At 43.9% G+C, this 15933-nt stretch overlaps 1 protein-coding gene across 2 annotated transcripts in view; it reads right to left on the reverse strand.

Moving 5' to 3' along the window:
* The window catches only part of dhx33 (DEAH (Asp-Glu-Ala-His) box polypeptide 33), a 51986-nt gene that overhangs the window by 12538 nt on the left and 23515 nt on the right, over window positions 1–15933 (reverse strand). For both annotated transcript variants that reach the window (XM_078204524.1, XM_078204523.1), the window contains exons 5-8: window positions 14500–14685; window positions 12614–12725; window positions 8695–8854; window positions 8458–8546 (exon numbers count right to left, since the gene is read on the reverse strand). In XM_078204524.1, the coding sequence (XP_078060650.1) occupies window positions 8458–8546; window positions 8695–8854; window positions 12614–12725; window positions 14500–14685 (547 nt within the window). The remainder of the gene's footprint in view (window positions 1–8457; window positions 8547–8694; window positions 8855–12613; window positions 12726–14499; window positions 14686–15933) is intronic.

Below are 15933 nucleotides of genomic sequence, written 5' to 3' on the forward strand. Positions count from 1 at the left end.
TACCAGTGAAGCAGGAGATGAAGCTGCTACCCAAAATGGACACAGTGATATTATACATACCCGAAGGGTCAAGAGAGTGGAGGGAGGCCACTATAAATCGGGAAAGCAGGAAAGGCCTTGGAAAGTACAAACACTGGCTCAACATACAAGTGAGGGCAAGTAGCCAAAGCTATAGATTGGGAAAATGGGGTGGACAGATGGAAGCAAAAAAAGAGAGACTTAAGTCCCAAGGATAAGACAGTAAGCATTTGTGAACCCAGGGAAAAGTCACGAATCTGTGACCAAAGGTGTGTCAACAGAACAGTGGTCTGAGAGTAGCAGCCCTGACAGAAACAGACATGGCAGTAGAGGCCGGAGCTTAACGAGGAAGGTTAGGAATCAAACCAATGCTATGAACAGGAGCAGAAGCCCCCATGGTAGCTGCAAACAAAACGGAGCTCATGGAAGTAAGAGAGGCCAAACAAAGGGAGCTGGACAGTTGGAAGGAGTTTGGGGTGTACACCAAGGTACCAGATGAAGAGCAGCCTGCTTTGTCCCATAGGTGAGTTTGCACAGAGGAAGTTTTGCAAGGTGGAACTTTTAAAGCTAAAGCCAAATTAGTAGCCCGTGGGTATGAGGAATATTTGGATGGGAGGGACATTAGGGTTGATTCACCCACAGCAGGGAAAGTGACACTGACATTTTTCTTCACTGTTCTAGCATCTCATAATTGGATGTGTAAATCAATTGATATCAAAGCAGCATTTCTGCAGGGCAAAACATTTCAAAGAAGTTTCTTTGAGGCCATCCAAAGAAATAATACACAGGGACATTAGTGGAAATTGAACAAAATGTGTATATGGGTTAAGTGATGCATCAAGGGTTTGGTATTTCTCTGTATGATCTGTATTACTGAAGACTAAATGTGTCCAGTTAAAAGCAAATCCAGCAATGTTTTACTGGAAGGCTAAAGGAAAATTAGCTGGAATTTTTATAATGCATGGGGATGCTTTCCTATGGGTGGCGCAGAAGAGTTTGAAAAAAGGATAATTGAGAAGCTGAAAACAGAATTTAAAGTAGGGAGTCAAGCAGCTGATGCTTTTCGATATCTTGGTCTTGATATCTGACAAAGTACATCTGGTGTAACAATGAGTCGACAGGGATATCTAAACAGTATTGATCCCATTCTCATCACCAGAGAGAGGTCGATGGAAAAAGAGGAATGGGCCAACGAAAGAGTTTTTGAGGAGTATAATAGGACAACTAAATTGGCTATGCACACAGACAAGACCAAATGGGAGCTGTAATGACCTAGAGCTCAGTAATATGTTGAAGCGTGCCACAGTCAGATCTTGCACACTAATAAAACATTAAAGTTAAAATTAGAGGTGTGTGTAATTAAATTCCCAGCACTAGGAGAACCGGAAGATATGAAGTTGGTTGTGTTTAGTGATGCTTCACATGCCAATCTACCAGATGGACATTCAAGCGGTGCCGGATTCATAATATTCCCGGTAAGGAAGGAAAATGTTGCCCGTTAGCCTGGGAAGCAAAGAAAATAAGGGTAGTTAAAAGCACATTGGCGCCTGAAACCCTAGCATTAGTGGAGGCGTTGGATATGGGGATATATTTGTCAGACACATTAACAGAATTATTTTTTATGGGCACATCGGGTAAGAAAGTACCAATTGAGTGTTATGTGGACAATGTTCACTCAACAAAAAGTGTAGCGGAAAAAAGATTAAGAATTGATTTGGCCAGCATTAAGCAAATGCTGGAAGTTTCCAAACTTAACTGGGTCGGTGCAAATCTACAGGTATCTGACTGTTTTACAAAGGGGTGCAGGTACTGGAAAGTTATTAAGAACACTGGAGGATGGTTGTCCTAAATTATTTTGAGAATTAAAAAAGCAAAGGGAATTTGTTAGAATGTAACCAGTGACAACTTTGTATTGGATGTAATGTGACCAATGGGAACAAGATGTAAAGGTCAGCTGACTCACTATAAATAAGGAACTATGTAGAATTGTGGGGAGCTTGGTGAGGCCCCAAGTTTGGAGTAATGATGTTTCTTTATTAAACCTTTTCTTTGATAAGTTGGAGTAAGTTTTGTTGTATTTTCATTAGCTGCATTTGGAAGAGTTCCTTCTGAAGAAACATGGGTGGCCACCAGCAGAATGCAGGAAGGCAGGTAGTGCAGGAGTTCCCTTTGGCCACCCCTGTTTCTAACAGATACTGTTGGGGGACATGACTGTCAGGGAAATCAGTGGCAGCCAACTTCATGACACTGTGGCTGGGTCTGCTGCACAAGCCAGGGGGGGGGGAGGAAGAACAACAGAGGTATAGTGGTAGGGGATTCAATTGTAAAGAGAATAGACAGGCATTTCTGTGGCTGCGAGAGACTCCAGAATGGTATGTTACTTCCCTGCTGCCAGGGTCAGGGATGTCACTGAACGGCTACAGGGTATTCTAAAGGGGGAGGGCAAACAGACAGATTGTGATACATATTGGTACGAACGAGATAGGTAGAGTAAGGGATGAGACCCTGCAGACAGAATTTAGGGAACTAGGGAGTAGATTAAAAACAGGACGCAGAAAATAGTAATCTCTGGATTACTTCCGGTGCTTTGTGCTCGTGAGTTTAGAGATAGGAGAATGGTCCAGATGAATTTGTGGCTAAGATGGTGCAGGAAGGAGTGCTTTAGATTCCTGGAACACTGGGACCGTGTTTGGGGATGGTGGGACCTGTACAAGGCAGACAGGTTGAACCTGAACTGAAATGGGACCAGACCAGCATCCTTGCAAGATTACTTTAGGAACTTTCAAGCGGTTATTGGATAGGCACATGGAGCACACCAGAATGATAGGGAGTGAGATAGCTTGATCTTGGTTTCGGACAAAGCTCGGCACAACATCGAAGGGCCTGTACTGTTCTATGTTTAAGATTTGCTTGTGCTGTGGGGGTGTGTTTAGACTAACTTGCAGGGGAGCAGGATCCTGAGAGAAGGTTCAGCGGGGGGAGATGCATGGCCAAAAATAGAAGTGAAAGAAAGTGAGTCAGGAAAGCATAGAGGTTATAGGCCAGTTAAGGCACAAGGGAGTTTGGCAAGATTGGATGGAATTTATTTTAATGCAGGAAGTTAAGGCAGATGAGTTGAGGCACAAATTGAAAAATGGAGATATGACGTCATTGTTGTCTCTGAGACATGTTTGAGAGAGGAGCAGGACTGGCAGCTCAATATTCTAGGATATAGGATCTTCAGGTGAGACAGGGAAGGAGCTAAAAGAGTGTCACAATTAGGATCAGGGAATCAATTGCAGCAGTAAGGATGAAGCCATAGGGGTGGAACATAAAAAGCAACAAGAAGCAATCACGTTGCTGGAAGTGTTCTTTAGGTTCCCTAACAACCCAAGGCTAATAGAAGAGCAGATACATAGACAAATTTCAGACAAGTGTAAAAGTATTAGGGTAGTGATAGTGCAGGATTTCAACTTCCCCAAAATTAACTGGGGTAGTCAGGAATGATCTCCTTCTGCACTGTAGGAATTTTATGCTTCTGAGGCAGTGGAAGTCACAAAGAGTTGGTGTGGAATCCTGACAGAATCATTGCTAAAGGTGGAGCTGAAGCTGTGGACAACTGGGTCTTTTAAAAACGTGACCCAGATTTTAGAATGCAGATCGTTAAGTGTATGTTTGACTGAGAGAAGATTTTAAAGTCAATTTTGGGGGTTTAGACCCTCATATGACAATAATCTGGGGAAAGGATTCTGAGGAGTAATCTCTAACTATTGACTGTGCACTGATGAGACGATCGTAGCTGCAAATATAATTTGCATCTGTACTGACCTGAAACCGGAGTGTTCAGCTAAAAGTGTAAAGGAGTATTGTATTATAATCCATTTTTAAATATTTAATTTCTCCTTTGTTATAACTAATAAGCAATACTGTGACTTTGTTTCCTCCATTTGATAAAACCAAAAATTAGGATCTCGAGTCAGCGGTCCATTCTGGGATCCTCCTGTCCACTTGTAACACCAACTGGGATTGTAACAGTGTGCATGTACTCTAGTCCCTTAAGGTAGCAGGACAGGTGGATAAAGTGGTTACGTTTTAAATTTATTTAGGCTTACATTAACACTGCAATTAAGTTACTGTGAAAATCCCCTAGTCGCCACACTCCGGTGCCTATTCGGATACACGGAGGGAGAATTTAGCATGGCCAATGCAGCTAACCTGTGCGTCTTTCGGACTGTGGGAGGAAATCAGAGAGAACCCATGCACCACGGGGAGAATGTGCAGATTTCACACAGACAGTGACCCTAGCTGGGAATCGAACCCGGGTCCCTGGCACTGAGGCAGCAGTACTAACCACTGCTGCCCACATTAAGGCATTCACTATCCTTGCCTTTATTAGTCAAGGCATGGAGGTTATGCTGAAACTATATAAAATTTTGGTTAGGCCATAAGCTAGAGTATTGTGTACAGTTCTAGAATCCACGTTATAGGAGGGATGTGATAGCACTGGAAATAGTCCAGAGGAGATTCACCAGGATGTTGCCAGGGCTGGGGAGTTTTAGTGAAGAAGAAAGATTGGATAAACTGGGGTTATTTTCCTTGGAGCAGATGAGACTGAGAGGGGCATTGTGATGTATAAAATTGAGGTGCATAGATAGACAGGAAGAAATCTTTCCCCTTGATGGAGGGATCAATGGCCAGGGGGTATAAATTTCAAGTAAGGGGCAGGAGTTTCAGAGGGGATGAGGAAAAACCTTTTCACCAGAAGGTGGTAGGAGTCTGGAGCTTACTGTCTGAAAGGGTGGTGGAGGCAGAGACCCTCAATATTTAAGTATTTAGATGTGCACTTGCAATGCCAAGGTTATGGGTCAGGTGCTGGAAAATGGGATTAGAATAGTTAGCTGGCATAGATGCAATAGGCCGAAGGGCCTTTTCGTGCTGCAGACCTCTATGACTATTAGAATCCACAACTTTTCAAATTTATGGTAGTGTTCATTGTTTTATTCTTCTTATGTCATTCTTCAAAACACAGGGGTCAAAACATAGTCTTCTATTTGAAAAGTCACAGCTGTTTAAAAATAATACTTGGGCTATTCACAAATGAAGCTCCAATCAACAAACTACAGGGATTTGTCTTGATATTCTACCAATTAAAATTAATTATGGATCATGATGAGGATTTAGCCTTGCGATATGTTCCTGAACAGCAGTCTGCATCATGGTGGCACAGTGGTTAGCACTGCTGCCTCTCAGCACCAGGGACCCGGATTTAATTCCTGCCTTGGGAGACTGTGGATTTTGCACGTTCTCCCCGTGCATCTACGCCAATTAAAAACAACCAGCTAACTATTCTAATCCCATTTTCCAGCACCTGACCCATAGCCTTGGTATCGCAAGTGCATATCTATGTACTTAAATGTTGAGAGGGTCTCTGCCTCCACCACCCTTTCAGGCAGTAAGTTCCAGACTCCTACCATCTTCTGGTGAAAAGGTTTTTCTCCTCATCCCCTCAAACTCCTGCCCCTTACTTGAAATCTATATCGCCTGGCCATTGAGCCCTCCACCAAGGGAAAAGGTTTTTTCCTGTCTATCTATGCACCTCATAATTTTATGCATCACAATGCGCCACCCCCCTCAGTCTCCTCTGCTCCAAGGAAAATAACCGCAGTTTATCCAATCTTTCTTTCTTCATCACAAACTCCCCAGCCCTGGCAATCTCCTCTGTAAGGAGTCTAACAACACCAGGTTAAAGTCCAACAGGTTTATTTGGTAGCAAACGCCACTAGTCTCCTCTGTACCATTTCCAGTGCTATCACATCCCTCCCATAGCCTTGGTATCGCAAGTGCATATCTATGTACTTAAATGTTGAGAGGGTCTCTGCCTCCACCACCCTTTCAGGCAGTAAGTTCCAGACTCCTACCATCTTCTGGTGAAAAGGTTTTTCTCCTCATCCCCTCAAACTCCTGCCCCTTACTTGAAATCTATATCGCCTGGCCATTGAGCCCTCCACCAAGGGAAAAGGTTTTTTCCTGTCTATCTATGCACCTCATAATTTTATGCATCACAATGCCCCACCCCCCTCAGTCTCCTCTGCTCCAAGGAAAATAACCGCAGTTTATCCAATCTTTCTTTCTTCATCACAAACTCCCCAGCCCTGGCAATCTCCTCTGTAAGGAGTCTAACAACACCAGGTTAAAGTCCAACAGGTTTATTTGGTAGCAAACGCCACTAGTCTCCTCTGTACCATTTCCAGTGCTATCACATCCCTCCTATTAGCTGGATTCCAGAACTGTACACAATACTCTAGCTGTGGCCTGACCAACATTTTATATAGTTTCAGCATAACCTCCCTGCTCTCAAATTCCATGCCTTGACTAATAAAGACAAGTATACTGAATGCCTTAATGTGGGCAGCACAGTGGTTAGCACTGCTGCCTCAGTGCCAGGGACCTGGGTTCGATTCCCAGCTAGGGTCACTGTGTGGAGTCTGCACATTCTCCCAGTGTCTGTGGGTTTCCTTCGGGTGCTCCGGTTTCTTCCCACAATCCAAACACAGATTAGGTTGATTCGCCATGGAGAGGGTGCAGAATGCAGTGTTAGTCATTAAAGCATTGTTAGAGTTTAAAGAGTTAGAGTTAAGATTTAAAAGCATAGAACAAGAGTAAAAGATAGAATTAGAGGCTATGCTGGGCACAGCTTGTAAGAAGTCACCACGCTCCAGTGCCATTTGGATTTTCCGCTGGAGAGCCCTGTTGTGGATTGCAACATGATACAATACTAGAACAAATATCTGGAGAGCTCTATTCTTAAAATATCACCTGCCATTCTCTTCAATCCCTTCAGTTTGAATAGTGCGCTCCGCCAAACCATTCAAAGCTGGATGAAACACAGTATGTACTTGGCGTATTCCATTCTTTTGCATGAATTCTTGAAATAACTCACTTGTAAACATAGTGCAGTTATCCAAAACAAGCAAATCTGGTAGACCATGAGTTGCAAAAATTTGACTTAGCTTCTCAATTGTTAAAGGAGCTGTAATATTACTCATGATATGTGCCTCCAGCCATTCTGAATGCACATTTACAACAACCAAAAACATGAAAGGTAGCGCACAGTTCACTTGCAGTCTGGACCATGGCCTATCAGGCCACTCCCAAGAATGAAATGGTAATGTACCCAATTCATTCTCGAATATGTCCAGCTACTTCATAACAGCATTCTCATGCGCAATATGGACTTCCAACACCCCGACCAAAGGCATGGACTCTCCGGTGGACATCCAAAGCCTAATCTCTGCTGGAGTGAGGGCTGGTGCTCCGTTGGAGTCCCACTTCAACTTGCAGATTTCCTCACCAATTACAGATGCAGAGGTTTCTGTATCCACCTCCATCTTGTCAACTGTCGACTACAACGGTGGCAAAAATAGATATTAAATACATTGTAGTATGTTCCTTTGACTGCTCCGTAGTTTCCACATGGTGTGTAACTGATTGAAGCTTCTTTAAATTTGAATTTCCTTGTTCAGCCATCACCTTTCCTCTAATTCTTCGCTAAGTAAATGCTGCATCAGTGACATACATCCATTAATTTGCAATGATTGGCATAGTGTGGCCCTCCACACCTAAAACACTCCACTGCTTTAACTTTTTTTTCTGGAAGCTTCTTTCTGTATTTGGTGCAGCAACCCTGCCTGGGCACTACCATTAGCCTGTTAAATTGCTCTGGCATAGCTGTAGCCATTTCCATGCCGAGAATTTTCTAGAGCCCGCTTAAAAGTGCAACTTCCCTCTACAACTGACACTGAATACTGTTCTTGTTAATGCTGCAGACCAGCCTGCTTCGGAGTATATCTTCGGCACAATGGTTAGCATTGTTGCTTCACAGCGCCAGGGACCCAGATTTGATTCCCGTCTTGGGTCACTGTCTGTGTGGAGTTTGCACGTTCTCCCTGTGTCTGCGTGGGTTTTCTCCCACAGTCCAAAGATGTGCAGGTTAGGTGGATTGGCCATGCAAAATCGCCCAATGTCAGGGAGACTAGCTAGAGTAAATACACAGGGTTATGGGGATAGGGCCTGGGTGGGATTGTGGTGGTGCTGACTCAATGGGCCGAAGGGCCTCTTACTGCGCTGTAGAATTCTATGATTCTATAAAACTGCTCCATGGCCAGTGTTCTGAAGACTGGTGTGATTCTGTGGCAGAATTAGCTATTGATTGACCTGTTTATCAAAACAGGCTATGAAGTTTGAATCTTTGAACAATCACAGGACTTCAGATTATGGTAATTCTGGACTAGAATGACTAAGTCGGCAAATAATCTCCCCATGGTTCTGTGGCATGGCCAGTTACTTGTCAAGGATCGGGAATACTCAATGTCAGATCACATTTAGGCTTTCTACAGAAACTCCAGGTGTGAGGAGCTGGTAAACCAAGTATAATGATGAGAGAAATTTTTATCCCCTTACCTGGCGATGGTTTTGATATGAAGTCAAACGTGAGGATGTTGGGAATCCGAAGGGCCAGGAGGTGAAGCATCACAGTTGCTAGATTACACCTGCACACAGCAAGACAAGGGATGGTTAGAGAACTGGCTGAGGGTCAGCATCAAAACATACTGTATTACGACTAGTCAGAATGAAGGAAAACTTCGATTCAACTATCAACCCAAACAGCTTCTATAAGAGATTATTGACTATAATCACCTTTGTATCTCTGGCACAGTCATATTGAGGAATTTCTCAAATTCATCCTCAGTGTAGAGTCGATAACAGATTCCTGCATGTTCACGTCCTGCTCGCCCTGTTCGTTGCCACGCCTGAGCTTTGGAAACTTGCTGTACAGCAAGGACCTCCAACCCACTCTCTGCAACACAACAATATTGACTACATTTTTCTAGCTCCAGTTTATTTCAGTTGGGTACATAGAACATAGAAAGCCGCAGCACAAACAGGCCCTTCGGCCCACAAGTTGCGCCGATCACATCCCCACCTCTAGTCCTATCTATAGCCCTCAATCCCATTAAATCCCATGTACTCATCCAGAAGTCTCTTAAAAGAGCCCAACGAGTTTGCCTCCACCACCACCGACGTCAGCCGATTCCACTCACCCACCACCCTCTGAGTGAAAAACTTACCCCTGACATCTCCTCTGTACCTACCCCCCAGCACCTTAAACCTGTGTCCTCTCGTAGCAACCATTTCAGCCCTTGGAAATAGCCTCTGAGAGTCTACCCTATCCAGACCTCTCAACATCTTGTAAACCTCTATCAGGTCACCTCTCATCCTTCGTCTCTCCAGGGAGAAGAGACCAAGCTCCCTCAACCTATCCTCATAAGGCATGCCCCCCAATCCAGGCAACATCCTTGTAAATCTCCTCTGCACCCTTTCAATGGCTTCAACATCTTTCCTGTAATGAGGTGACCAGAACTGCGCGCAGTACTCCAAGTGGGGTCTAACCAGGGTCCTATAAAGCTGCAGCATTATCTCCCGACTCCTAAACTCAATCCCTCGATTAATGAAGGCCAGTACGCCGTACGCCTTCTTGACCGCATCCTCCACCTGCGAGGCCGATTTAAGAGTCCTATGGACCCGGACCCCAAGGTCCTTCTGATCCTCTACACTGCTAAGAATGGTACCCTTCATATTATACTGCTGCTTCATCCCATTGGATCTGCCAAAATGGATCACTACACACTTATCCGGGTTGAAGTCCATCTGCCACTTCTCCGCCCAGTCTTGCATTCTATCTATGTCTCGCTGCAACTTCTGACATCCCTCCAAACTATCCACAACACCACCTACCTTGGTGTCGTCAGCAAACTTACCAACCCATCCCTCCACTTCCTCATCCAGGTCATTTATGAAAATGACAAACAGCAAGGGTCCCAGAACAGATCCCTGGGGCACTCCACTGGTCACTGACCTCCATGCAGAGAAAGACCCCTCCACAGCCACTCTTTGCCTTCTGCAGGCAAGCCAGTACATCGGCAAATTTCAGAATAAACCCTTTTTTTATTTATTAATGTCACAAGTAGGCTTACATTAACACTGCAAAGAGGTTATTGTGAAAATCCCCCAGTCGCCACACTACATCGCCTGTTCAGGTACACTGAGGGAGAATTTAGCATGGCCAATGCACCTAATCAGCACGTCTTTTGGATGTAATTTGCAGAGATGCCAGCGTTGGACTGGGGTTGGCACAGTCAGAAGTCTCCCAACACCAGGTTAAAGTCCATGGTTTATTTGGTAGCACGAACTTTCAGAGCGCTGCTCCTTCATCAGGTGAGTGAAGAGTTGGGTTCACAAACAGGGCTTATATAGGCACAGACACAATTTACACGATAATGGTTGGAATGCGAGTCTTAACAGGTGCAGACAATGCGAGTGGGGAGAGGGTTAAGTACAGGTTAAGTTACAGAAAGAGGCACATGACATGCAAAGGCTGCTGGGATCAAGTGAATCTCTTGAAGAGTATAGGGGGTGTAGGAGTAGAGTTAAGAGAGAAATCAGGAGGGCAAAAAAGGGACACAAAATTGTTTTGCCAGATAAGGCAAAGGAGAATCCAAAGAGCTTCTACAAATACATAAAGGGCAAAAGAGTAACAAGGGAGAGAGTAGGGCCTCTTAAGGATCAACAAGGTCATCTATGTGCGGATCCTCAAGAGATGGGCGAGATCCTAAATGAATATTTCTCATCAGTATTTACTGTTGAGAAAAGCATGGATGTTAGGGAACTTGGGGAAATAAATAGTAATGTCTTGAGGAGTGTACATATTACAGAGAAGGAGGTGCTGGAAGTCTTAAAGCGCATCAAGGTAGATAAATCCCTGGGATCTGATAAAGTATATCCCAGGACGTTGTGGGAGGCTAGGAAGGAAATTGCGGGTCCCCTAGCCAAGATATTTGAATCATCAATAGTCACGGGTGAGGTGCCTGAAGATTGGAGAGTGGCAAATGTTGTGCCTTTGTTTAAAAAGGGCTGCAGGGAAAAGCCTGGGAACTAAAGGCCAATGAGCCTCACATCTGTGGTGGGTAAATTGTTGGAAGGTATTTTGAGACAGGATCTATAGGCATTTAGAGATGCAAGGACTGATTAGGGACAGTCAGCATGGCTTTGTGAGTGGAAAATCATGTCTCACAAATTTGATTGAGTTTTTTGAAGGGGTAACCAAGGAGGTAGATGAGGGCAGTTGATGTTGTCTACATGGCCTTTGACAAGGTACCGCATGGTAGGTTGTTGCATAAAGTTAAATCTCACAGGATCCAGGGTGAGGTATCTAAATGGATACAAAATTGGCTTCTTGACAGAAGCCAGAGGGTGGTTGTAGAGAGTTGTTTTTCAAACTGGAGGCCTGTGACCAGCAGTGTGCCTCAGGGATCAGTGCTGGGCATTTGTCATTTATATTAATGATTTGGCTGAGAATATAGGGGGCATGGTTAGTAAGTTTGCAGATGACAACAAGATTGGTGGCATAGTGGACAGTGAAGAAAGCTATCTCCAATTGCAACGGGATCTTGATCAATTGGGCCAGTGGGCTGACGAATGGCAGATGGAGTTTAATTTAGACAAATGCGAGGTGATGCATTTTGGTCGATTGAACCAGGGCAGGACTTACTCAGTTAATGGTAGGGCGTTGGGGAGAGTTACAGAACAAAGAGATCTAGGGGTACATGTTCATAGCTCCTTGAAAGTGGAGTCACCGGTGTACACAGTGGTGAAGGCATACTTGGTTTCATCGGTCAGAACATTGAATACAGGAGTTGGGACGTCTTGTTGAAGTTGTACAAGACATTGGTAAGGCCACACTTGGAATACTGTGTGCAATTCTGGTCACCCTATTATAGAAAGGATATTATTAAACTAGAAAGAGTGCAGCAAAGATTTACTAGGATGCTACCGGGACTTGATGGATTGAGTTATAAGGAGAGGTTGGATAGACTGGGACTTTTTTCTCTGGAGCGTAGGAGGCTGAGGGGTGATCTTATAGAGGTCTATAAAATAATGAGGGGCACAGATCAGCGAGATAGTCAATATGTTTTCCCAAAGGTAGGGGAGTCTAAAACTAGAGGCATAGGTTTAAGGTGAGGGGGGAGAGATACAAAAGTGTCCAGAGGGGCAATTTTTTCACACAGAGGGTGGTGAGTGTCTGGAACAAGCTACCAGAGGTAGTAGTCGAGGCGGGTACAATTTTATCTTTTAAAAAGCATTTAGATAGTTACATGGGTACGATGGGTATAGAGGGATATGGGCCAAATGCGGGCAATTGGGATTAGCTTCGGGGTTTTTAAAACAAAAAAGGACGACATGGACAGGCTGGGCTGAAGGGCCTGTTTCCATGCTGTAAACCTCTGACTCGGAGGCTAAAGAAGTGTGAATTGTCTCAAGCCAGGACAATTAGTAAGATTTTGCAAGCCTAGGCAAGTCGTGCGGATTACAGAGATAGTGTGACATGAACCCAAGATCCCGGTTGAGGCTGTCCTCGTGTGCAGAACTTGGCTATCAGTTTTTGCTCGCAAGAGAAAGAGTAGGGGAATGGAGAACTGAGGGGGTGGGGAAGGAGGGGGAAAAGTGTGGAAAGCAACAAGGGATTGAGGAGATGCAGAGATATAAATATGTCACCTACCAGGGGTGTAGCGCTTGGCTTTAACCATCCCTGTATCTACAACATACTTGATGCCAGGGATTGTGACCGATGTTTCTGCAATGTTTGTGGAAAGAATCACTTTGCGGCAGTCCTACAAGGGATGAAACACAAATCAACACAAGCCACTTCACAATCCTTCATTTTCATATCATTCTCTGCTTCTCAATTTTCACTCAATCTCCTCTGAAAAGGACATGAATCGTTTGAACTCTGTCACCATTTCATGCTGCTGTCTAACCGTGGAACCAGAATTGTTAAAATATTTGTTCAAGGGATTTGGGTGTCACAGCAAAGCCAACGTTTATTCCCCATCACTAACTGATCAGCGGTGGTGAGCCACCGTCTTGAACTGTTCGGATCCATGTGGTTATTTTTTGTAGTGGTTTGATGCAACTGAGTCACATGTCACAGAGAACTTAAGAGTCAAACAAATTGCTGTGCATTTGGAGTCATCGTGGCCAAAATGGGCAAGGGCGTTGGATTTGGTCCTCTGAAGGACATGGGAAAACCATGTCCTTCATTTTTATGGCAATCTGGTCATTTCATGATTACTAATGAGACAGCATTTTATTACAAATTTATTCATTAATTGAGCTTAAACTGTGAGCTGCAATGTGGGAATTTGAACACACATCTCCCCACTTGACCTCTGGATTTGTACTCCAGTAACATAGCCATTATGTTAGCATGGAATAATAGCTATGATGCCTGATTATAAACTGGAGAATTATATAACTCATTTGTTACTGCATACTAAATACACAGACAAGTGCTGTGAGAACAGGGGTGAAATCCAACATTTTCTTTTCCATTTATGGGAGGTGAGCATCACTGGCTCGATCTGCATTTATTGCCCACTTTAGTTGCCCTTGTTCAGAGGGCATTTTGGAATCAGCCATATTGCTGTGGCTCTGGAATCACATGCAAGCCAGATCAGGTAAGGATGGCAGATTTCCTTCCCTAAACGACATTAGTGAACCAGATGGATTTTAAAATCCATCAGCAATGATTTTGTGGTTATCATTAAGATTTTTTAATCACAGAATTTTACTGAATTCAAATTTCAACACCTGCTGTGGCGGGATTTGAATCCGGGTCAGCTAGTCCAGTGACAATACCACTATGCCACCACCAGCCCAGAAGGAAGGAAATGTGTTGTGGCATCAACATAGAACATTACAGCGCAGTACAGGCCCTTCGGCCCTCAATGTTGCGCCGACCTGTGAAACCAATCTGAAGCCCATCTAACCTACACTATTCCAATATCATCCATATGTTTATCCAATGACCCTTTAAATGCCCTTAATGTTGACGAGTCCACTACTGTTGCAGGCAGGGCATTCCACGCCCTTACTACTCTCTGAGTAAAGAACCTACCTCTGACATCTGTCCTATATCTATCACCCCTCAATTTAAAGCTATGTCCCCTCGTGCTAGCCATCACCATCCGAGGAAAAAGGCTCTCACTGTCCACCCTATGTAATCCTCTGATCATCTTGTATGCTTCTATTAAGTCACCTCTTAACCTTCTTCTCTCTAACGAAAACAGCCTCAAGTCCCTCAGCCTTCCCAAAGTAAAATACAAATGATTTTGAGCTTTAAAAGTCATGCAGTAATCTTTTCTAGACTACAAGCTTAAAGGGCTAAAGTTGAACAGATTTTCATACAAGTATGCACCATGAAGAGAACCTAACAGCTAAAGGGAGGTCACAAAATCAGAATTTATCTACAGGCCAAATATTAATGCCCCATAATATGTTCCAACAACTCTGCTTCAACGGTTGATAATTCTACAAAGAATGAACTGAAGGATGTTAATGCTCATTTAATGATCTGATTAACAATTTAGGAATTTTGAGAAATACCTTCTGTCCCAGTTGAAAGATTCGAAGTTGCTGTGGGTGAGGAAGCGACGCATACAAAGGAAGGACTGTCATTTGGGCACAGCCTTGGGGAAGGTGTTTGGCAATTTCCCTGCACGTTCTACTCATGCTCTCAATCTCCTCCTGACCAGTCAGGAAAACTAAAATGTTGTGCCACGGTGGTGCTTCCTGTTGGAAAAATAACAGTTACCATTTATTCACAGAAACATTCTTTCAGGCACTTTCCCCACTCCTCTTACCATCTTTCATTCAATATTCTTTCAAATGGGGATGCACATTTTTATTAGGACACCCAGAATGTCGTAAAAAACAATGCAAGAGATGGTCAGGATACTTTCACAGAACATAACAGAAGAAAGTGAGTAGAACTCCAATATCCAGGATACCTTTCCACAATCTGGGTTTTTCTGTCACAACTAAGTTGATACTCTATCCAGACTGTAAGGTTGGGAATGAAGGGCTGCAAGGTGGTGGGAAAGCAGATTTTAAAAAGGAACCAAGATAAGGATGTAGCTGGCAGAAGTAGTTTGGTAGGAATAACAGCAAAATGGACTATTATTTAAATGGTAAAACATTGCAGCATGCTGCTGTGCAGAGGGACCTGTGCAGGACCTGGTGCAGGAATCACAAGGAGTTGGTTTGGAGGTGCAGCAGGTAATTAAGAAGGCAAATGGAATTTTGTCCTTCATTGCTAGAGGGATGAAGTTTAAAAGCAGTGAGATTATGTTGCAGCTGTATAAGGTGAGGCCACACCTGGACTACTGTGTACAGTTTTGGTCTCCTTACTTGAGAAAGGATATACTGGCATTGGAGGGGGTGCAGAGGAGATTCACTAGATTGATTCCAGAGTTGAGAGGGTTGGCTTATGAGGAGAGACTGAGTAGACTGCGGCTATACTCATTGGAATTCAGAAGAATGAGGGGAGATCTTATAGAAACATATAAGATTATGAAGGGAATAGATAAGATAGAAGCAGGGAAGTTGTTTCCACTGGCGGGTGAAACTAGAACTAGGGGACATAGCCTCAAAATAAGGGGAAGCAGATTTAGGACTGAGTTGAGGAGGAACTTCTTCATACAAAGGGTTGTGAATCTGTGGAATTCCCTGCCCAGTGAAGCAGTTGAGGCTACCTCATTGAATGTTTTTAAGGCAAGGATAGATAAATTTTTGAACAGTAAAGGAATTAACGGTTATGGTGAGCGGGCGGGTAAGTGGAGCTGAGACCACAAAAATATCAGCCATGATCTTATTGAATGGCGGAGCAGGCTCAAGGGGCCAGATGGCCTACTCCTGCTCCTAGTTCTTATGTTAAGTCAATGAGGAAAGACCACTTGGCTCTGGCCATGATGGGGTAGTTTATGAAAAGAGCAATGGCTCAGACTACAATCTTCCAGACATTGAGATGATTATGGCTGC

This window comes from Mustelus asterias, unplaced genomic scaffold, assembly GCF_964213995.1.
Source record: "Mustelus asterias unplaced genomic scaffold, sMusAst1.hap1.1 HAP1_SCAFFOLD_361, whole genome shotgun sequence".
Classification (NCBI taxonomy): Eukaryota; Metazoa; Chordata; class Chondrichthyes; order Carcharhiniformes; family Triakidae; genus Mustelus; species Mustelus asterias.